Source organism: Leopardus geoffroyi, chromosome A1 (genome assembly GCF_018350155.1).
Source record: "Leopardus geoffroyi isolate Oge1 chromosome A1, O.geoffroyi_Oge1_pat1.0, whole genome shotgun sequence".
In the NCBI taxonomy this organism is placed as follows: Eukaryota; Metazoa; Chordata; class Mammalia; order Carnivora; family Felidae; genus Leopardus; species Leopardus geoffroyi.
The window spans coordinates 106752761-106777369 of NC_059326.1; the positions used below are offsets into that span (position 1 = coordinate 106752761).

At 36.1% G+C, this 24609-nt stretch overlaps 1 protein-coding gene across 3 annotated transcripts in view; it reads left to right on the forward strand.

Moving 5' to 3' along the window:
* Positions 1-24609, forward strand: part of ADAMTS19 (ADAM metallopeptidase with thrombospondin type 1 motif 19) — a 241553-nt gene that overhangs the window by 120668 nt on the left and 96276 nt on the right. For all 3 annotated transcript variants that reach the window (XM_045487730.1, XM_045487737.1, XM_045487746.1), the window contains exons 9-10: positions 13725-13865; positions 15115-15265. In XM_045487730.1, the coding sequence (XP_045343686.1) occupies positions 13725-13865; positions 15115-15265 (292 nt within the window). The remainder of the gene's footprint in view (positions 1-13724; positions 13866-15114; positions 15266-24609) is intronic.

Sequence of the window (24609 nt, forward strand, 5' to 3'; positions counted from 1 at the left end):
TGAATACTGTCATGATAAAAACAGATGAAATGGGAAAATTCTAAGAAAATATAATAGAAGGACATAAAGCTCTATAACCATTTTAAAAAATTGTATCAGCACATTAGAATCATCCCAAAGAAAACACAAGTTCAGACACAGAAAAAGGTTCAATGAATAGATAATGCTAATATTAATCTAATTCTTCTAGAAAATAAAGGAACACCCTGCAACTCATTATTTGAGCTAGTATTAATGTAACATAAAAATCAATAAGGGACAGTTATGAGGAATAAAAGTTGTAGTACTTTCTTATCTGAGAATGATGAAAACATTTCCTTTTTTTTTTTTTTTTGGTTTATTTACTTTGAGAGAGAGAGAGAGAGAGTACAAGTCAGAGAGGGGCAGAGAGCAATGGAGAGAGAGAGAGAGAGAGAGAGCGAGAGAATCCCAAGCAGGCTCCAACCCTGTCAGCATGGAACCAAGTGTGGGACTTGAACCCACAAACCTTGAGATGATGACCTGAGCCAAATTTAGGAGTCAGGGTCAGCTTCTTTACCGACTGAACCACCCAGGTGCCCCAGAAAACATTTTCAAAATAAAGTAGCACTATGTAAACAAAGAAAGGTAATATAAGGGAATAAAGTTGACTTTATATTAGGATAGGAAAGGTCATTTATCATTTAAGAATCTTAATGCCCATGTTAATAGCTTAAAGGTAGAAACTATATTATTTCAAGAGATGCACAATTAAAAAGAAAAACACTAAGACAAAGCTTGCTGATGTATATTCACCAAAATCAATGGGAAACATTATTCTTAATGGTGAAATATTAGAAACATTTCTACAAATTAAGAAAATCACAAGAATCTCACCACATCTGCTTCTGTGTATATACTGGGGACACAAACAGGTGAACCTTGGTAGAAAAATAAATAAAAGCTGTAGAGATGGGAATGGAAAAAAGATAGCTATTTTAATTTGCAAATGATGTGATTCCCTGTATAAAATTATGATGTTATGTAGAAGTAAAGTGTGGAATTAATTCATGAATGTAGTAAGATTATTAAATATAAGATAAATATACAAAAAACCAGCTGTCAACACAAAAATACAAAATGTCATTAAAAAATGATACTATTTACTGTAGCAATTGAAAACACAGAGTACTTAGGAATGAATAAAAAAAAGATAGGAAATTATATACCCTTATTAAAATTTATTGAGTGAAACCTGTGTCAATGAAAATATACCACATTTGTGGATAAATTGATTCTCTTCAGATGTCAGTTCTGTTGTAAATGATTTATAGATTCATGGAAATTCCAATAAATAGACCACCACAGCTTCTATATGGATGTTGGCAAATATTTTCAACATTTGTATATAAGTACAAATAGTCAAAATAGCCAAAACTTTCTTGGAGAAGGAAAAGACGAAGATAGAGGAGGATGAGAGGGAGACTAATGTAAGAACCTTTCTCTAACAGAAATCAAGACCAATTTTGAAACCAGAATAGCTAAGACATTTAAACATTTGTGAAAATATGGACAAATATGGTCTGATAGAACAAAATATGGAGTCATAAATGAGTCCATGCCTAGAGGAAAACCTGATATGTGAGCAAGGTGTTGGCAGATCAGTATAGAAAGTTGACTTTTCGGAAAAATATGATAATGCACTTGGCTTACCGCATGTATAAAAATGAAATTGAATACCTTCAGATTATTTCTAAAAATCAATTCTGCATAAAATAAAGACTGATATATCACAGACAAGGCTTTTAAGAGAAAATATATGAGACTATCTTTAGGACGTTAGGGTTGAAATTATTTCTAAAGCAGCACATACTCTGTGCCCTCTTTTGAAGACAGAAACATAAGACCTAATAGAGACATCTGACATAGATCTTAGAACTGATCTGATTGTTAAGCTTTTTTAATTTCTGGAACTCCTGGATGGCTCAGTCAGTTAAGTGTCTCACTCTTGATTTCTGATCAGGTCATGATCTCACAGTTGTGAGATCGAGCCCTACATCAGGCTCTGCCCTAAGCATGTAGACTGTTTGGGATTCTCTCTCCCTCTCCCTCTCCCTCTCCCTCTCCCTCTCCCTCTCCCTCTCCCTCTCCCTGTCCCTCTCCCTCTCCCTCTCTCTCTCTCCCCCCCCTTTCTCTTTCTCTCTCTTTCTGCCCCTCCCCAACTTGTGTGTGTGTGTGTGTGTGTGTGTGTGTGTGTGCATGCTCTCTCTCTCTCTCTCTCAGATAAATAAGCATTAAGAAAAAAAAAAGATTATATATTTTACATATTTGTTTTCATGAAAATATTTCATAATATTAAAACAAAAATAAAACTAGAAATGAATGCCAAAATGAACATTATTTGTATAATTGGAAAACTCAAGACAACCTACTAAAAAAAAAAAAACTCTATTAGAACAATAAGAGAATTTGAGGGGGGGGCTTACAAAATTATATAACAATTTTTGCTTTTCAGTACATAAACAGCAGCCACTTGGTCACTATAAAGAAAGAAAAAATGCATTTATATTGAATATAGCAAAAGATAAAATAAAAATATAAAAGGTAAAATACCTAACAAATACTTACAGAGGAATGTACAAGACTTATAAAAAGAAGAATTTATATCCACACAGAGAGTCATAAAAGTGATTTAAGTAAATGGAAAGACATTTTCTGGTTTGGGATAGGAACAGTGAATATTATAAAATGATAATTATCTCTATATAAATTTAATGTGACCTGCCCAAAATGCCAATAGTATTTGCTTTCCTTTTTTTTTTCTTTTTTAATTAGACATACTGGTTATAGACTCCATGTGGAAAAATCAATATAAGATATTTGTTGTTAAAAACTAACAGGAGAGGAGAGGGTGAATTCTATCAGATATTAATATATTTCATAGTAGATAAAGCAGTTTGTGCTGGTGCTTGAAGAAGGAAGTAAGTCAATGGAACAGAGTAAAAAAAAATTAAACCTATAATTAGGAAAAGATTTATAAATGTGCCATATAATAAAAGCTGAACCTACGGTCTGTGGAAAGAAATGAATCATTCAATAACATAACAGGAATCTGATTCTGTACCATATTTATGACATCATAACACACCAAAATGATTGTGGACATTGACATTTTTTGGTTGGCTTTTTTTATTTTTTCATCTTTTAATAGGGAATGTGTATAATTCTAGATATGAAATCTAGAAGTATTTAAGGAAAAGTCACATAAAATTAACAAGTATCCTTGCAAAGGAAAAAATACAATAGAAGATAAATCGCAATCAGTGAAAGTATTTGCAACGTATCTGAGAAAGTGATGTTTTCCTGAACATAAAAAGAGCTCTTACAAATCAGTACAAGAAATGATGAAAGCCCTGTTTAAAAAAAAAATGGTACCACACAGCTCACGGAGGTCTATGCATGGCTTTTATTAAAAAACAAAAACAAAAACTTAGCATTATTGATAGAATGACACTTCAGACCACAAAGCAATTCTACTTTCACCCGTCAGATTACATAAATCTGTATAGGTGAATCCATATTTACTCCCATTGTACGGACCATTCCCTTCCCTTGGCAGGAAAATTCTTCCTGCCTTCTTCCCTATTTTTGCTTATTCTTCTCTCAGATCATTTCTTCAGAAAAGTATTCTATGGATAGGTTAAATCCCTTGACATATGTTCTTATAGGCTGTCTGTAGTTTTCATTCCTAATTTTTTCACAATTGTAGGTTTACATTATATGTATCATTATGTGATCTCTGCATGTCTAATTCAAGTGTGGTCCCTCGGTACAGGGGCTTGTTTTGTTTTGTTTGTTCTTTTTTGTTGCTTTTGTTATTTAACATTGTCTAACACCATTCAGATGTGCTCAATGAATAGATGTTAGATGATATTTTAACAGTGTAAGTGAGTGTACAGTGTTGGAATGTGTGGAGGAAATAGATATTGTTATACATTTCGGAGAGGAGTATAAAGTGGTACACTATTTTTGGAGGCCATGTGGCGATCGTTTTCCAAATTTAGCAGACTCAGAGGTTCAGCTCCTTTGCCAGCTTTGAGTATAACACATTTTAAATTCTAATTTCATTTGTATTCATGTTTCTTTGCTTCCTAGAATGGTTGAACATCTCACCTTTTTCTGACTAGCTGAAGTTAGGCCCCTTACCTAAAAAATATGCAGCCAATAAAAATAATCAGAAAGACTTGAAAATGGTCACTGTTTTACATTAATAAAATAATACTTATTTTTTGCCCATTAGCATCTGATGGCTCAGTACTTTCTTTTCCCAATTGTAGAAAAAGCCCATTTCAGGTATGTTATATTCTTGAAATAATACAGTGGGCGTAAAGTTGTGGACACAATTCTTTGTCTTGAAACTGGTGTATGGCACAATTTTGTAATTTGGACTTTAGCACATTTGTGATAACTTCTCCTTGTAACTGTGCCAAGAAAATTAGAAAGCTCTAGCAGAGTTCAGTATTTTTATAAGTTGAAAGAAACTGCTTTAAACATTAATAGCTTATTTACTGATTAAGACTTTCACATGGTAATTAGATTGGCTTCTTTGTAGAGATGTCGAGTGGATAAAATTACATATGTTAGGGGAAATTATAAATCATGTCACTGTAAAAACATAGAACATTTTTTGATATGGCCAGAAAATGCTTATGTGGTTTTGGTTTTTGTTTCGCTTGTTGAACAAGGCGAAAAGATGAATATATATTTCTAAACTTTGGCGTAGAGGCATGGCTTTTCCACTAAGTTGGCAATTCAGGAGTTTCTTCAGTACTAAGAGGCTAATGAGGCAATAAATATGCAAAGTTAGCTCCTTGAGGGCAATAAATATGTGGGGCACCTGCTAAAGTTTTAAGTATTGCCAGAGTACCAAGAATGCAGATGTCTTGTGAACTAACAAGCCTTTGAAATCAGTGACGTTTGCTTACATACTCTACTGGAAATTGTGCCTGGAATAGAACCAGGAGTAGGACCAGGTTATAAACCCACTTCTTCAGACATCCGCTTTTCTGTTATTGGCATCAGTACCGCTGACAGTTCTTCATTTGAGACATCTGAAACATCTTTAACCCTCTCTCCCCTTAATTCCTCTCATAAGCAGTTGCCACATTTTACTAGGTTTTCTTGGGAAAGAGCTTTCCCATCTGTCCATTATTTCTATTGTTATTCTTCCCAGGCTTGGACCACTGCAACACCTGCTTCCCTGGTCTTTTGGCCTTAGCACTTTACCTTTCTGGTGTGTCTCACTCATTAGTTCAGAAATCTTTATTGTCCTTTCCTACCTGATGAGTGGACTTAGCCTTGGATTCATGACTTTTACAGTGGTCCCCTCTACCTTTCTCACATGATAGTCCACTTCTCCATCTCATGAAGGCAAATGATCTATAATGTTCAAACTTTGTCTTTACTAATGTTTTTTTCTTATTTCAACTCCCAGTCCTACTGATGTGTAGATCTTCCAATTTTCTTTATCCATTAATGGTCAAGACAAGTGCTATCACTTTTTGGAAATATATTTTTTAATTTCCTTGCACTGTTTATTGTAAATATCCCTTAATTTCTAATATATACTGATTTGTACTGATATTTCTACCCCCTACACACATACCCTACTGAACAGCAGTCTCTATGAAAATAGAATTACTGTGTAATACATTTTTTTCTCCCACAGCACAAAGTTGAGTGCATTGGGCATTATAGGCACTTGAATATTTGTTTGAATGCGTAAGCATTTGTTGTACAAATACTCATCTCTTGGTCAGTCATCTTGAGCTTTACAGTAGAGGATAGTTGAGTTCAGGAAGTAGAAGAGACGGATTAGTTTGGGTCAAGGAATGCAGTTGCCTTCACTGAGCAAAAAAAAAAAAAAAAAAAAAAAAAAAAAAAAAAAGTAGTTTTATAACTATGCAAATACAAATATTGCAAAATGGTTTTTGGTACCTAATATTTTGTATTTATATATAAAATAAACTATGTGGAAATGGAGTGGTTATGTATTAATTATGATGAAGTCTATCTTGAAGTCTAGTTACAGGCCTATCCTGCTATTTCATATAAGTCCTGAAGTCATAGACTTGGAAGGGCCAAATCCAGCAGTTTAGTGATAGGATTATTTAATCTAAAATTCTTCTAATTCAATAAGAAGCTAGCATATGCCCCAGGAGGCATCCTGTCAAACATAAATTTGGCTGATCTCTCTCTCTCTCTCTTAATTTGCAAGAGGAATTCCTTTTGAAAGGGAATAAGATGTTTGCTTTTCATTCTACATTGATGTGCATCAATATGTCTACTATAAGAAAGAGGATATATGTCAAAGGGACAGTAGGCAAACAATAAAAAGTAAATGAGAAATGAAGATAAAGGCATTACATCATAATCTAAGACTGTTAGACCAGGAAACAGGAAGTAATAACAGATTGCTATAGTAGACAAAAAACAAATATACTCTTACCTCTAGAAATCCATTGTTCCTTAAAATGTTCAAACTTAATTATTCTGTAATTAATACTCTTTGACCCACTCAAATTGGTAATGGCCACATGTAACCACGTTGTTCTCTTTAACCACATTCTACCCTCTAGGATTCCCTACAGCAAAAGTCACAAGTATCTTCCTGTGGTACACGTGCCTTGGTTAAGGTTAGAAACTACTCAGTGGGCAGGTGATAGGGAAAACTTATTAGAGAAGGGGACTGGGGCTGGAATTCTTGTCGTGCCAGGTACTCACTGAATAAACTTTAGGCAAGTCAATGTGTCTGTACTAATTTTCTTCATCCCTACAATTTGGATAAGTTTGCCTTTCAAGGTTCACTGTCGGATTGTTCGTGCTTTAATTGCATGGCACAGTGGTTAACACATAATACAGAGTGAATGAATAATAATAATAATCAGTAGTGGTATATTTATTTTTATGAATGCTTTAATGTACAAAGGAGATTTTCAGCTTCCATGGGTCATACATCTCTCTGTTCATTCAGGGAGTGATTTCATATCCTTTAGAATTCTTACTGGATTGGCAGGAAGTGAACATATTATGGAGACCCTTATAGACCACTGACACAGCTTTTGTATTTGATACTTTATTTAGACAATGATACCAGTTAGAGTAATAAGTAGTTTGTCCAAGTTAATAATCATAATGGGACTTTAGCCAGTATAGATGTGGCAGCATTCCCACACACCCAGATTCTCTCCAAACATAGGTTTGGATGTCAGAGTGAGTAGGTGGAAGAGGGAAAAAATCACCCAGCTAATGAGTGGTCTTACAGGAATTGGCTTTCTGTTTGTATTTCTCTAATGTATCTTGGCAAATGTGTGGTCCAGAGTCAGGCAAGCAGCTTTTCTCGAACAGATCACCTACAGATCTTTCAGGCTTACGGTTTCCCTAAATCAGTAAGAAGTCATATTAGTTTCAACTTGCTGTCACATTTGCAGAATATTTAGTTGCTTCTCTGATACTGTATCAGTGGCTAGGTCTGTAGACATTTATTTAATAAGGTATTGAACGAAATATATCAAGGAATTAAAATATGTTCTTCAAACACTTAAATTCTAGATGGTGCTAAATTCACTAAAAATAGAAGGTAGTTCTGATACGTATACATGCCGTATATTTGAAAGCCACAGAAGTCAAGAACCATGGGAAATATATGCTAGAATTTATTGAAGAGTCTTTTATGCAGGGAGATGGTCTTAAAATGGGGGTTGCATTTGTAATTATAGACAATCTGAGGAAAGCATTCTGATAGGAGGGAATTATACAAAATGATAGGCTGGACTTAAGTGTTCCTGTGAAAATTAGATTGAAGTGAGTTTACAGATTATTTGAAAAGTAAGATAAAAATCTTGGATTTTTGTCATATAGGTCAGTACCTTTTAGAATCTTGAGTAAGAATCATCTAGAAAATGACTTGAAATAAAGTTTCTTAGGCCTTATCTCTAAATAGTCTTGTTCAATCAGTTGAGGCAGGATACAGGATTCTGCATTTTAACTAACCCAACATCAGCATCCCTAGGTTTCTTTTTAAATTTTTTAATGTTTTATTTATTTTTGAGACAGAGACAGACAGCATGAGTGGGGGAGGAGCAGAGAGAGGGGGAGACACAGAATCGAAAAGAGGCTCCAGGCTCTGAGCTGTCAGCCCAGAGCCCGACGCAGGGCTTGAACCCACAAACCGTGATGAGATCATGACCTGAGCCGAAGTTGGATGCCCAACCGACTGAGCCACCCAGGTGCCCCAACATCCCTAGGTTTCTGATGCACATAGTTCATTATTCACATTTTCAGTGTCGCTGGTTGCCAAGGAATATTAAAATATTTTGCCTAGGAAACTAGGTTTTTGTATTAATGTATTCATAACAAACTAAATTCATTAAAGCATGGTTTAATAAAGCAAAGAGTTAAGGGGCACAAGGTCAGTCAGGTAGACATGACAAGAGTCCAGAATTCAAGAGGATCAGCACTGGTCTTCATTGGTATAACTAGCTGTGGAAAGGGAGGGAGGGATAGGAGAGCTTTAAGGAATACAGAGCTAACAGGGTCCAGGCATGCATTAGCTTCCTAAGGCAAGGATAGTGTGTCCTAACCCCAGGAGAGAATAAACTGCTTGAGGGTAGGAGCTGAATCTTGCTCATTTTTATGACCCCAGCCCAGTACAGCATGCAGCAAATACTGCGTTCCCAAGTGTTTGTTCATTTGCTAGATGAAGCTACCTCATATGCACAGCAAGGTCAAAAGTAATCCCTGTTTTTGTACCTCTACTTTTTTTTTTTTTTAAACGTTTATTTACTTTTGAGACAGAGAGAGAGCATGAATGGGGGGAGGGTCAGAGAGAGAGAGGGAGACACAGAATCTGAAACAGGCCCCAGGCTCTGAGCTGTCAGCACAGAGCCCGACGCGGGGCTCAAACTCACGAACCGCGAGATCATGACCTGAGCCGAAGGCGGACGCTTAACCGACTGAGCCACCCAGGCGCCCCTGTACCTCTACTTTTTAGAACATTTTTGACATTGTTGCTGTCTGCCTTTACACGGTCTTTGGACTTCCAATAGAAGTACATATTTCACTGTTTTGTGACAACTGACAGTTAAATAATTAAAATTATTCAAAATATAAAAAGTAATAAAAATACTTTGTACTCCCCCCCCCCCCCACCGTGAGCACACAGCCGCTAAGTTACTCCAAATAAGATGTAGCCACGGAATTGTAGGAAATTGTTATTTTGTGGAAATATACTTCCACTTAGACATTAGGACAGTTTGTTTCTTTTTTCAAATAAAATTTTCTATATAACATAGAACTTCTAGTGGGAAATAATACATCATGGTGAAATATTTAATATATTGAGCACAAAAAATTTAGTCTTCTAAAGAATTACTGTTTACAAATCTGACTCTTTCCAAATTATGCAAAAAATGTGAGTGAATTCATAAATGTTCTCTTCTCTAACTCTTTAAACATCAAAAGGGACCATCTTCAAAATCCAAATGTTTCTCCAGCTTTCCGCAGGATATCACAAAACTTCCTGGCAGTGACTTTTAAACAAGTTGAGAAGTTTTATAAGATAAAAATATTTTTTCAGTTGACTTGACAACCATGTACAATGTTAGTAGAGAGTTTATTTGCCCTAGGCTCTTTGTCAAAATGAATTTAAACTGAGATTATTAAAATGTAGCTCAGTTGCAGAAGTATGAGGAGAGGTGTTGCTAATGTCTTACTTCAAGAATGTTCTCCATACAATGCACACGACGTGGTTTTAGAACTGTATATGTAGAGTTGCATTTCTGCTAACAGGAGACATTTAAAATTATTCATAAAACAAAAAAGATTATATGCATTAATGTAGAGTTTTGATTCAGAAAGAGATGCACTATGGTTGGTTGTTTGGAGATCTCTCTGACCATCAGATTGCCTGGGTCTGAGTCCCATCTCCCCAATTAACCTCAGCACCTTCTGCATCTACAGAATAGTCATAATAATAGACACATAATGGAGATATTGTGAGGATTAAGTGATATCATCATTGGAAATGATTATTACAGTGACTGGTACAGATAAAGGTTCACAATTATTTGTTTTCTTTCAAATCTGTAGAATTGGAACTAAGCAGTGTTTCCTGATAGTTCCAGATATGTGGTTAAAAAAAAAAAAGGCCCTGTCCCAATTTTTTTCTTTAATGATAATCTTTTCTGTTACAAGTTAAACAGCTTTAGGAAAATTTAACTAATGGTAAACAATGGTTGAATCACTAGATCTCTCCATGGCTGTAGCTAATTTCTTACATGAGAATCAAGATCCCAAAAGGATCATCTGGATGAGAGGTTGTAATCTTCCCAATTTGGAAAATCACATTACACCACTTTGGGAAAATGTCCAAATTGCTAACTCTTGGAAGCAAAACCTCTTCTCTCAAATGGACACATTATTTAAGAAGTTTTATTGTTTCTGAAAAAGACCAGTTGCCTTTCAGGAATAATAGCATTTGTGTATGCTTTGAAAGACGGTACCACCACAGATGGAAGAGTTGAGTGTGTTCCATGCTGCAAGTGGCTGTTGATAAAACAGGGTCACCCGGCAACGTGTGCTGTGGCCAGAATCCCTCCCTGGTGGAGATGAGACAGTGATCCTGGCAAGGGCTGCCTCAGGACGGTACTGTTAGAAACGCATTAAGGGGTTTTAAGCAATTTGTGAGATTCTGCTTTATTTGCAGTTTCTTATTTTAATTAGTTAACATCCAAGCAAAGTAAATTCTTGCCATTATTCTTTACTTGGTTTTCCTTAAAGTCCACAGCTTTCACCAAAGTTCACAAAGACAACCAATTACATATAATGATGTTTTTATCTCTTTGTGCTATTTGACAAGTTAGAAGAATAAGATATCTCAGATGTATTGCCCCAATAAAAAGAATAATTATGGGTTGCTACTATATTCTAGACATTGGGTCAGGCATTTTACATCATCCTCATAAGATTTTCCTAGCAATCAGTTAAGAAAACGGGGCACCTGGATGGCTCAGTCGGTTAAGCGGCCGACTTCGGATCAGGTCATGATGTCGCAGTCCATGAGTTCGAGCCCCATGTCGGGCTCTGCGCTGACAGTTCAGAGCCTGGAGCCTGTTTTGGATTCTGTGTCTCTCTCTCTCTGACCCTCCCCCGTTCATGCTCTGTCTCTCTCTGTCTCAAAAATAAATAAACGTTAAAAAAATTTTTTTTAAAAAGAAAGCATTTATTTCTTAATATTATTATTTACTTGTATCTAGTCCCATGAATTAGGGGGAGGGAGACACAGAACTCAAATCTCTTTCAACTTCAACATCTTTCACCCTACCTCCCCGCAACTAAACTGGTCCATAATGACTCCACATCATCTCTTACTTTTCCTCCCTATCGTCAAAGTATGAAAAACATTTATCTTCCTATTCTCTGTCCATCATCCTATTAATATGTGTTGATACAGAACCTATTTAAAGACATTAATTAGAATAGGAAAGAAAAATATGGTTCAACATGGAGCTGAATTTTTCTGACACTGAAGTATGGAAAATGATATTCAATAATGTATTTTCGGTTTTATTAGTCTTCTAAGTTAGCAAATGGAGTGAATTCTTAACTCATTATTCTTAACTCATAAATTACTTATTCTGTCCATATCATTTTCTCCTTCCAAAAACATGTTAAATATAACAATTTTAATTCAAAGTTTTAATTTATCTCAGTGAAAAAGTAGTTGGCCTTGATATTTTTTATTTTGATTTGAGAAAACATAGGTAGTCTAGTTGTGATTTCCCTTAGCAGCCTCTGTAACAATTCTTTTTATAGCTTTTTAAATATAGTGTAGATATTCTTGTTATTTGCTATTTTTATTATGAAAGACTATTTTATCATCTAGATTTTAAAGGGAACACTTGACTATCCTGCCATCATTTCATACTCAGCCTGGAGAAAAACACATTTCTCCTCTTCCAATTTTTTCAGTATTAACCTTCACTATGAGAGTTCGGTAGAGATTATATGAAGGTTTTCCTGAAACAGAAGCGATTCTCCGTGGTGACTTGATTCAGTATTTATGTATGGTTTATAGAATATGATTCCAGTATGCCAGCAGTTCAGAGAGATGAGCCAGTTCCTAACCTCAAGAAGTTACAGCATTAGCCAGAAGTAAAAATGCGTAATGCGTTGTTGCCAGTGCGATAACAATGTGGTTCACAAAATCCCGTGGTAGGACAGAGAGTACACATAGGTGAGATGAAGTTAGTGAAAGAAAACCTCATGAAGGTCATCGACAGTAATCTCGAAGATTAAGTAGAATTTATCCAGGCGAAGACATTGAAGGATAGGCACTTTGGGCAGGGCAGGAGAGGGAATGGAATTCACAGATACCAAACAGGTAATGGTCAGTCACATGATTCCTGAGCCAGCCTGCTCAGTTCAGACAGCCCCAGTTTCCACCTTCTCACTGTATAACCTTGGGAAAGTTCATTCTCATCAGCAGACTTGGATTATACTAGTACCTACATCATTGAATCGTTTAATTCAAGGCTTATAACCCCTTTGTATGGTGCATGACACACAATAAATTCTAAATAACAATTAATTGTGAAAGAATAAGAAACCGCATACTGTTGGGGAAACTAGAAATCATTCGCTGAAAAGAAAATGCCATAAAGGACCTGGAAGAAAATAAAGAGACTTTGTACGATGTTGAAGAGCTGAAAGTGCCATATAGGTAACAGGGAGGCAGATTGTGTTTTAAATAGACTTCCCTGGGGCACAGCAGGAGGAGAAACAGGGAGAATGTTGGTAAAGATTAGAGGCGCAGAACGCAATAATGACATAATAATTATTGAGACTAAATACTTAATAATCCTTTGTAATAGTAACAAAGGAACTGAAAGGAAGTGACAGTTGAGACAAATATTTAGGAAGTAGCACTGGCAGAACTTGCCCTCTGACACTTAATAAAACCAAATAGCCTGGGTGGTGATCTGAGAGAAAGGATAAAAGACCTGAAGATTCTTGATTTGGCAGACTGGGTGGCTAGTGAATGCATAAAAGAGACAGTACAGGAATAAATCAAGGCTTGAAAGAGAAAATAATGAGGGCAGTTTCTAGACATATTGAATTTAATATTCTTCTAGTACACCCATTTGGAGGTAAGTCAGCTTTTTAAAGAGTTTCAGCTTGAAGCAATAGATTCAAGATTCACTAGAAGAAGTAAAGATGGCCAGAAATGTGAAGGTTTCCCAGGGATAGTTTGTGTTTGATGATGACTGGAAGAAGAAAGTCTAATGAAGCAGATGGGGAAAATAATAGTTTTAATGTGGTTTCAGATTTGTTAAAAGCGATGAGTAAAGGATCTCCAGGCAAGAACAAGAATTTAATGTGGTTGAATAGAAACTTTCTATTTCTATATGTTTCATACATACAACTCTGAAAATTTTATCTATAGACCATTTTGAAAATAGATGACTAAACATGTTATTTGCTAGATTCATTGGGAAATATGTTTCCCTCAGTGAAAATATTTATCTTTAATCTAGATAACAAAATCTCAAAAAAAAAATCAATCTGATATCTAATTTTATTTTGATTTTTAAAACTAATTTATCTCCCATTAGTTTCAGTATTTATCTGTTTTTTAATTGCCTTTATAAATCGTTAAGATATACTCACCTAATGTAATTTTTTATTTTAATTATATTCTGAACCAGCATGGGCATTAATCATGACAATGACCACCCATCATGTGCTGATGGTCTTCATATCATGTCTGGTGAATGGATTAAAGGACAAAATCTTGGTGATGTTTCATGGTCCCGATGTAGCAAGGAAGATTTGGAAAGATTTCTAAGGTACTGAGGTCATTTACTATTGTTGCATTGTCAATGTTTACATGTGCCTGCTTCCTCTACCAACCAGGGAAGGTGGCACAGTAGAGTGGAAAGGACACCCGATTAGGGATCAAGGCACTCAGTTCTAATGCTGGCCCTTCCACTGACTCGGAGAGTGTGAATTGGAACATATTATTTAACCCATCTGCTTCTTAGTGTCCACATTTTCTAATAAAAGAATGAGCAAGATGATTTGTAAGGTTGGAAAATTATCTATCACAGTGTTTCCTTACCTCTTTGAAATTTCCCAGTGGAAAATATTCTCATTGTTGATCACTCAGCACATCTGTTATCACAAAGAAACTCTTTAACAAAAGCTCCACTCTTCCATTATGATACTTCTAAGCTGTGGAGTTTTTTCATTAATACATCATTTTCACCATTATAATAGTTCTCATTCTCTTCTTTCCCACCTTCAACAGAGGGAATAGTTTATGTCTGGTTGGAAAAAGAAGTGAAAAATATTAGTATTGTTCAAATTTTCATTTTAAATCCCTTGTTCTTTACTTATCGCTTTGGTAAATAAATGAATAAGCAGAAACAGTATGAGATGCACAAAGCAGTAGTGAGTGAAAGATGCTTAAAGTATCCAAAAGTCTCACTAAGAAATATAGGAATATTGAGCTAGTTAAATTCACGATACAGATAAATTTTATTCATTTTTCCATACCGGTTAAATTGGCAAGCCTATTTTTTCTGTTAAATGAATATTAAAATCCGCTAAAATATACTGTTTATTACATTACCATAACTCTGGTGTGAAATGTATGCAGTACGTTCAGTCATGATAGTGTAGAGACCGGTACATAGAACACGTAATATTGGAACGAACATACCACCTCTCTGCAACAGTCACCCTTCGATGTTCCCAAGGAACATGTATGATTTTGTATGGCTGCCTTCACAAGAATCAGAACCATGATAAAATTAAATGTCATCTCATAAATGGAAGTTGTATTACAATGTCAAGTACAAAAATATGTACAAATACTCACTTGACAATGCCTTCTGTATATTCTTTAAGTCCTCGAACATAGTTCATTTCTTACCTTCATGCATTACTTTTGGTCAGGTTACTGTCAGTAATACACTTATTAATAAAAGTAAGAACATATTTTTAACATTCTAAAAATGTTTCCTGTTGCTATGCTAATTATAACAAGGTTTTTACGTTAAATTCAAAATTTTACACATATCTGCGTATTGCCAGGTCAAAGGCCAGTAGCTGCTTGCTACAGACAAATCCCCAGAGTGTCAATTCCGTGATGGTTCCTTCCAAGTTGCCAGGGATGACCTACACTGCTGACGAGCAATGTCAGATTCTCTTTGGGCCATTGGCTTCCTTTTGTCAAGAGATGCAGGTAAGGGTTGTGTCCAGGTGCGAATTTTCAAGTGTATGTTCACATTCATAATTGAGAAGTATTGATCGGAGGTGGGGAAGATGACTTTATTTTAGCACATGCAGCTCTTTTGAGAGCACCCTAATATTGGAAAGAAGGATTTTCTAAGAGAAGATTACTTTATTTTTTTCCCCCTGGCACTTTGGAAGTGGTAGAAATAAGATGTGGGCATTTAATCTAAGTCAGGAAGGAATGACCCAAGAATTTCAACTTCAAAAATGGTCCCTGAGTCAGGGAAGTATTTATAGTGGGCCATTTCATTGCTTCTCTTTTAAATCTTTTACTTTCATACGTGGTAGGTAACTGGGAGAAAATGTAAGAAAAAGGATATATGAACATGTAATTGTGGAGGAAGAGTTGTATCTTTTAACCCTAAAAATAAAATCTTAAAAATATGTTCTAGAACAAACACTAGAGAGTACATTTTTAAATAGTTAAACTAGAGGGAAGGAGTAAATATATGATGGGAAACTTAAGTCTTGTCTATGTATTAGTATTCACGTTCTCACTAATTACTCAGATAGGCCAGTTGTACCAGTCTAGAAAATAGGAAGTCTGAAAGATTGAGCAAAATGATGTTAATTGATGTAAGAATTTTAGCTCTTTTTACTTTCCCTTCTTTCTTTTCTCCTTTTTTTCTGCTGCCCATCCCTTAGCTGCTCATCCCTTCCCACCTCTTCCCAACACACACACACACACACACACACACACACACACACACACACACACACTTTGTATTGCAGGAATAAACCAGTAGTCGTGCTTAGAGTGAATTGGTAGCTGTATTTCATTCTACCTAAGTTTCTGTGATTGCCTCAAAGGATTTTTCGCTTGTTGAAGATAATGCTGTTTGGATTACTGGCAGCATAATTCAAATCCATTATAAGTGAACAAGTATATGGCATTATGACATATTTTATGCTCTCTCTTCTTTGTAGTTCTTATTAAAGGAGTTGTTCACTTATTATTTTCTTCTCATCCATTCCCCACACTAGTGTGTGAACTCCATGAGAACAGAGAATGTTTCTACAGCGTCTAGTCCAGTGGCTGGCATGTGGTAGGCACTCAGTGAATACTTGACTTAAGATTAAAAGAAGTGGGTGTATGAAGGAGTTGGAGCCGCATTAAATGTGACTTGTCAATGGGCGGCTGGGTGGCTCAGTCGATTAAGCGTCTGACGTCGGCTCCGGTCATGATCTCGCAGTCCGTGAGTTCGAGCCCCATGTCACGCTCTGTGCTGATAGCTCAGAGCCTGGAGCCAGCTTCAGATTCTGTGTCTCCCTCTCTCTCTGCCTCTCCCTCTGTCGCGTCCAGTTTATTTCTCTCTCTCAAAAATAAATAAACATTAAAAAAATGTGACTTGTCAAAAGATATATCGACCATAATATCCATCTGGCAGTGATGGAGCTCAAAAGGGAATGGCTGGTGTAGGTGTGTAATTGTGACTTGTTCCCAAGGGTTTACTTGTAGCACAGCTATGACTCCTTGGAACTTAGCATCAGGTGTGATCAATGCAACAGTAGGAGCTTGGCTTTGTACAGTCTGTCCTTGATACCTCCCTGATGTCATCTACCAACCTTCTTGTTCACTCTACGCTCATTCAGGACCTTTAGACAATCAAAAAAGTGGGTTACAGTCTTTCTTAAATCTTCTTGGCAAAATGAATGTTTTCAGGCAGGTACATTTTCATCTGCTGAAATTGGCATTGTTTTGGAAAACAAACTAGGCTGTTCATGGTTACCATTGTAGAAATACTTGGGAGGAAGTTTCAATTCATGTGGTAGAGAGAATTGATAGAGCTGATAACTGGAAGACTTCCATGTTTTATGAAGTACCCCAAGTGTTAGACACTGCAAATGATCAACCACAAGCATGATTTTGGTAAATTTTACATTATTTTCACAAACATTATCTTTAAAAGCTTTTAGAATTTATTTTATATTGTAGTTGGTTAAATTTTCCAAATACCATTGTACAGTATTTCCAACCATAAAATATCTGCCACATAGTACATAAATCATTTATATTTATGATCTAATTTGATTCCCATAAAAAGTATAGTTATTATTCAATTCTGTTTTACAGATCAACAATTTAAGGCCCGTAGAAGTTAAGTATTAACAATTAAGTTCTTATACCTATCAAGAAAGAGTGTTAGGTGCAAATCCAAGCAATGGAGTACATTTTAACTGCTATGTTTTATTGCCTCTTGGGGAACTCAAACTTCTTTATGGGTTAAAATCATAGATCATATCCTGTGTTTGGACTCAATTCATTTCTTCTGCTACTGTGCCTGTATCATCAGGATTAAGAAATATCTTGATTGCTTTTTTTTTTATTTTTCTAAGCTTTTTGCTCTATTTATATGTTATTTCTCACTAACCTACCTGCATGGATTTTTTTCCATCTCTGAAGATATAAGTGTTTGTTATAGGATTTTAAATCTATGTTTCTCAATGTCCTAGGATGTTGCTTTGTTTTAAGCTGGGCATTTTTCAAGTTAAATTGAGTTTTAGATTTAGGTATTAAGAAATGTTTTCCTTTTTATATATTCAAGCTTTATATGTGTGACACTTTTATTTATAAAATCAGTTTTTTCCTTGCTTCCACCTCTGTGTAATATCTATTAAAATTATTTTTAAAATAACACCAAAAAGAATTGGATTGCTGTGGTAGCCAAGGAAAAGCAATACCTCTGAGTCAGGGTTTGATTGGAGAACACTGACTAGAGGGGCGTGGACCCAGTGTTTAACAATGGTTCCACCTCTTATTCGTCATGTAGACTTAGTCAAAACTTTTTTCTCTTTAAGATACACTGTATAGAACAAGAAGTTGGACTATGTTATCTTTCCAAGTATTAGAGCTAAGAGAATGGACTTCTGGGACTCTAAAATAGTTTTCTGATACAACTATTGAAAATCATCATTTCAATTCCAAATTAGTGCAAAGTGTAGTAACCAGATAAATAGTGCCATTGAAGAATTTATTTACAAATTCAGTTACTAATTTGATAAATATTGAATTCCAACTCTTTTTCAAGCACATTTCTGTACACTAATAATAGAGCAGGAAATGAGGAAGACCTCACCTCTCATGGAGCTTACATTTTTGGTGCAAAAAACAGGCAAAAAGTTTAAAATTATTTCTTATTTTGGAGAGAGAGAGAGAGAGAGAGAGAGAGAGAGAGAGAGAGAGCACTAGCAGGGGAGAGGGGCAGAGGGAGAGAGAGAGAGAGAGAGAGAGAGAGAGAATGCCAAACAGCTCCACACTTAGCACAGAGCCCAACGTGGGGCTTGATCCCATGATCCGGGGATCATGTCCTGAGCCAAAATCAAGAGTCAGACACTAAACCAACTGAGCCACCCAGGCATCCCTAGGTAAAAACACGTATAAACACATTTTAGCAAATACATTTATAACATGTCAGTTGGTAATAAGTGTTTTGTAGAAATGTAAACCCAGGTAAGAAGGATAAAGAGTAAAAACTAGGAATGAGAGAGTGGGGATGATCTTATTTTATATAGGGTAATCTGGGAAGGCCTCCTGGAGGTGACATTTATTTAGAGATCTGAAGACGGAGAACAAGCTGTGCATTTATATCAGGAAGATTATGGAAAGAGAGAAAAAGAAAGCAGAATGCTTGCCCTGGAATTGAGTTTTAGTCTTTTTTTAAGTTTAAGATGCTCATAGACATCCAAATAGATTTGGAAGTAGGTCCAGGATAGATATTTCTGTGGAAACCTCAACAAGCAGGTGATAATGAAGATGTGATACTAAATGATCACAACAGGAAAGGAGTTAGATAGAAATGAAAAAGTCCTGAGACTGAGAATTCGGTGATTACCATATTTGGAGATGAGGCACATAAGCAACAATTAAAACTCTGAAGAAGTCTGTTGGTAGGAATGGAACCAAGAGAAAGTAAGATCACGGAAGCTCAGTGAAGACATTTTTCAAAGTCGAAATGATTAGCTGTTCCAAAAGCAGAAGAGGGGAGTAAAAGGAAGTCTGAAAATATGCAGTTGATTTGTTTTTCCCACAGGATTTGGTTCTGTTAGTTGGAGCTCTTTGGAAACACCTGAACATATAATAAGTGTCAGGGGGAAGAACTTAAAAATATAAGGGAAATAGTTGTAAGTGTAGAATGCTGGATAATTTTCCTGGTTAAGCTACACACATACACCTTCAAGTGGATACACATGGAGTCACCATATCAGCCAGTCATCCAGCCTTTGTATAAAACAAGTCTCTTTAGGGGTGCCTAGGTGGCTCAATTGGTTAAGTGACTGGCTCTTGATTTTGGCTCAGATCCTGATCTCAGGGTTTGTGAGATTGAGCCCCACGGCGGCTCTGCGCTGACAGCACAGAGCCTGCTCGAGATTCTTTCTCTCCCTCTCTCTCTGTCTGTCTCTCCCTCTGCCCGGGCTCCACTCATGCACTCCCTCCCTCCCTCTCTCTCCCTCTCTCTCTCAAAATAAATAAAGTTAAAAAAAAGTCTCTTCAGAAGACAGGTTTCATAACACCAAAGGAGGTCTCTATCAGTCCTTTTTATCACTGTATCTCTAGCACCTAAAAGAGTGCTCAATGGGGGCGCCTGGGTGGCGCAGTCGGTTAAGCGTCTGACTTCAGCCAGGTCACGATCTCGCGGTCCGTGAGTTCGAGCCCCGCGTCAGGCTCTGGGCCGATGGCTCAGAGCCTGGAGCCTGTTTCCGATTCTGTGTCTCCCTCTCTCTCTGCCCCTCCCCCGTTCATGCTCTGTCTCTCTCTGTCCCAAAAATAAATAAACATTTGAAAAAAAAAAAATTAAAAGAGTGCTCAATAAATATTTGTTAAATGAATAAGCGAATCAGCTAAACGATGGAATAAAGATTCTAAATTTTCATTCATACAGTCAAGTCTTATATAATATGCCAAGATAGCATGAAGATAATCTAAATGTTATTCAGTGTTAACTCAGTGATTACACAAAAACCAGCCTATAAAGATAGTTTGTGTTTCACATCTTATATGTGAGTGAATCAGGCATTCTATGACCATCCCACTTCCAGTCCGTTGTATATAAGTATCACGCTGTCAGAGTGTGGACTCATACCAGCTTTTCAGCCTGTGTGTCTGTGGTAGAATCTTAGAGACCACAGTAGTTGGTGCATAGTATTTGAGTTAGCCGGGAAGTATGTGAGTTATACACAAGCACGAGAGACTCCCAACACTACGTTTATGCTGCTCTAATTAGTAATGCAGATTTAGCCTTAGGATATAGTAACTTACCTGTGCAGAATGTTTAAGGGCATTAGGCGTCTGCTGAGGCATAAAGGCAATGATTAAAGGCTTGTGAGACAACTTGACCTCCAGCGATACTAGCTCACTCTTCGGACTTAATACGCTGACTTCTCGTTGGTACCTTTAGGCCACCTGGCATCTTGTGGCTGAGCCAGATCCATAAGAAGCAAGTCAGCCTAGTAGCTTCCTAAAGTCACGAACCCTGGCTCAGACTTCAGAAGCATGGCTGTTTCCCAGGAAACAGTAAGAAGTGGCTGCATTAGAATTGCATTTTTTTAAGTGTATTTATTTTGAGAGAGGGAGTGAGTGTGGGAGTGAGTTGGGGAGGGTCAGGGAGGTGGGGAGGGAGAGAGAATCCCAGACAGGCTCCATACTGTGAGTTCAGAGCCTCAGGTGGGGCTCAAACTCACAGACGGTGAGATCATGACCTGAGCCAAAGTCGGATGATTAACCAACTGAGCCACTCAGGCCCCCTGAGTTGCATGTTTTGAGTAAGAGGAAGAGTGTTGAAAATTGAAGACCTCCAAGAAACATAAGGTTCTGACTTTGGTTTTGGAGGAGGCACACTGTGAACTGAATGATATACTATATGCATAGTATATCATATAGAAAACTTTCTACTCTGATAAAATCATGTGGTGACAAAAAAAGTAACAAGGAAAGTTCCAGTTTCATATTTCTCTTACATTGAGTTGATATGTCAAAGGCAGTGGACTTTCTAAAACCTATCATGTGATCTAGTGAAGAGGTTGACGTTGAAATGAGGTAACTTACAAAGAATTCTAGAAGACTGAGTGTCTGATTCGGCACTCTGAAATTCCAGAACCAGCAGGAATTTGGACTGAAAAAGACATGGCATGAAATTGCCCTTGATGGCTAGTAATCGTTGTGGCAACTAAGGTAGCATTATTGATAAATGATATTGTCAACATTGATGAAGTTGTAAATTTTAAATCCTTCCTTCCTATGAGATCAATAAAATTATAATTTTAAAATTACCCAGAATTGATTCTAAATGTTTTCCATTCTAATCTAAGCTTCATCTTCCCCTTCGGGCTTCAGCCCTACATAGACTGTGAGCACATGAGTTTCATGGCAGCTGATTAGACTGCATAATCCAGCTGTTTAATTTCTTTTCATAGAACTCATTTTTTCCTCTTTTTAATTGACACGGGCTTTTATTTTTTAAGCTCCTATCTTTGTAAATTGCCTATCTACATTTTCACCCATTTTCTAGTGTTCTGTTTTTCTTGCCGAATTGCAGGATTTCTTTCTATAATCTAGGTGAGAATTACTGCTTACTTATTAATAGTGTGTTATTTGTGTGTTAAGTTTTCACACACTGCCCTTTGTCTTTAATTTTGAGGTAGACGAATCCATCAAATTTTCTCATTAATCTTGTGTTTTTATTTTTTATTAGTTTCTTTGTTTTTCCGTCTTATACACTTTTTTCCCTACTTTAATTTAAAGAATTAACTAAAGAATTAATTTGAAATTTTAATTTAAAGAACTAAATCCTTATATGGTACATTCATTTCCTTTTAGCTTAAACATTTCTTTAGCACCAGAAACACTTTGGGTTTGTTTTTCCTATTCATGCAGAGAATTTTTAAAAGATAACATTTATTATTTATACCTATTTTTATCACACTGCAAGAAGGTGAAATAGTGTATATGATGCCAGTTCTTTAAAATGTACTGAAGTTTCCTGTTTAATGAAATACAGGATAAATTTTAGTAATTGTTCCATGTGTACTTGAATATGTGTTCTTTAAAGTTTATTATTTGTCAGTAGGTCTAAGATGAAACGTATTAATAGTATTCAGAATATCTACTTGTTTGCTTATTTTGGTTTGATAGCTCTGTCAGTCGCTGATGGTCATGCACTAAAATACCCAACTCTAACTGTTGATTTATTTATTTCTACCTTTAATTCTGTCACTTGTTTTATTACAACTGACATACATATATATATACTAAAACCTAGAATTGTGAGTAACTTGTTCTTTGAGTGTTCTGCAAGATGAGCAAACATTTCTAATGAATTTTAACTTGATAAATGAGGAAGTCTTGCAATACAAGTATGACGTGATGTAGAAAGTCACATGATCATAACTGAGCCAATGGTTCTTGAAATTCACTTTGATATACACGTGCTTTGGATTACAAGCATGTTTCCAGGACAAATTATGCTCACAAACCAATGTTGAGTTATATTACTAGGTATATGCACACAGTTTTTCATCTGTTTGATCTGATTTATCTTATCCATTTTTTTTATGACTTGTACTTTAAAATCTATTTTGTCTGACATAAAAACTTCTCTCCTGGCTAATATTTTCCAAACCTATATCTTCAACCTTTCCAGATATAACTATAACTCTGGATATGCACATAGAGAGATATGTTCACTAGAGAAAAGCAGTAGCTAGGTTTTATATTTTTCTGTTTAAACAAATGTAGTAGGTTTTTTTTTTTTGTATTTTTGTCAGCTAATTTAACATTTTTACATTTATTTAAATTCGTTTTATGGGGATTTTTTATTCTGTCAGCCTGATTTATGTTAGTATTTCATATTTATATTATATTTTTACTCTACTCCTTTACCACTTTCTGTTAGAAAAACCAAAATTTTCTCTGCATTCAATAGTTGTACATTCTTTGTGCATTTTTATGTATGTCAGTAATTAGTTTTTCTCTCATGGTAAATAGTATTCCACTGGTAGATAATCTATTGTCTTTATTACCTCATCTCTTAGTAAACATCTGGAATGTTAGCTATTATTAGTAAGGCTACTCTGATTATTGTGAATGATTATTTGTGTAGACATGTTTTGTTCTGCAATATGAATATATTAAGACATCATATATTAATACATTAATTTACAAACTGTAGCCTGGTGACTGGCTGCCTATTTTTGTAAATAAAGGTTTACTAGAACACAGTCATCCCTATTTATCGTATCTTCTCTTTGGCCACCTTCAGGTATGGTGACAGTGTTGAATAGTTGCAACAGAGACCATATGGTCCATAAGCCTAAAATATATACTCTTTGGCACTTTACAGAAAAAATTTGCTGACCTCTGTTGTAGGTACTCTGAATTCTGTTATATTCCTCTAAAGAGTATCTCTTCTCCCCACTCACCCACCATGCCCCTCCAGCCCCCCACCCAGAGAATTAAGTATTAGATTGAAACTGGAAACTTTGTCTTACCTCCTGTGGATAACAAACAGCTCATATCTTCAGTCAGTTCACTTTTTCCGTATCTGGGCTATATAGAGTGTGGTCTGTGTATGTGTGTGTCAAGTGCCAGCTGAAGACAGGCTTCTCTTTCTTCCTTTTGAGATTGTCCTTTCAGTTTTTGGCATCTTCTAGCCCCGCAGCTTTTGTCTTTACAAATCTAAAAAGACAGCATGCTTTCATGGTTGCTTTAGCCTTTTAGTGTCAGGCCATGACCACAGACCACTGTCAGATCAAAGCTGCAAATATGGTAAATGCAACTTGTACCAATTCCTTCAGCTCCCCTAAATGGTTCACCTACCTTTGTTTATTCTCCAGAACCACCATGAAATTGTTTTTTGTATTCTGTCCACAATTTATGGTTGTGATCTACAGGATGGTTGGTCTTTGGGGAACTTTACAGAAGGAGAGTCTTTTTATCCTATGTCTGTCTTTCATACTAGGAACTTTGGGATCATTTTTCTTTCAAATACTTCAAATAATTCCTTTTTACTTTGCACTCTTTTCTTTGGGGCTTCATTACGTACTGACAGTTATCCTTTCTCTAATTATTTTGTTTTACTCCTTAACTGTCTTTAACACTTTCTGATATGTTCTGTTGAGGAGTCCTTTGCAGCTTGCTGTTTCAGTTGTTGACTGGGCATGGACTACATTTTTCTCCGTGTCTATTACTCAACTCTGCCACTAACAATCTTGAAGTGTGTGGAGTAGGGGAGGTAAAAGAGAAAACATCAAGCTTATTCAACTACTAGTGGCCAAATCTTCTTTGTGAAAGGATAAAGT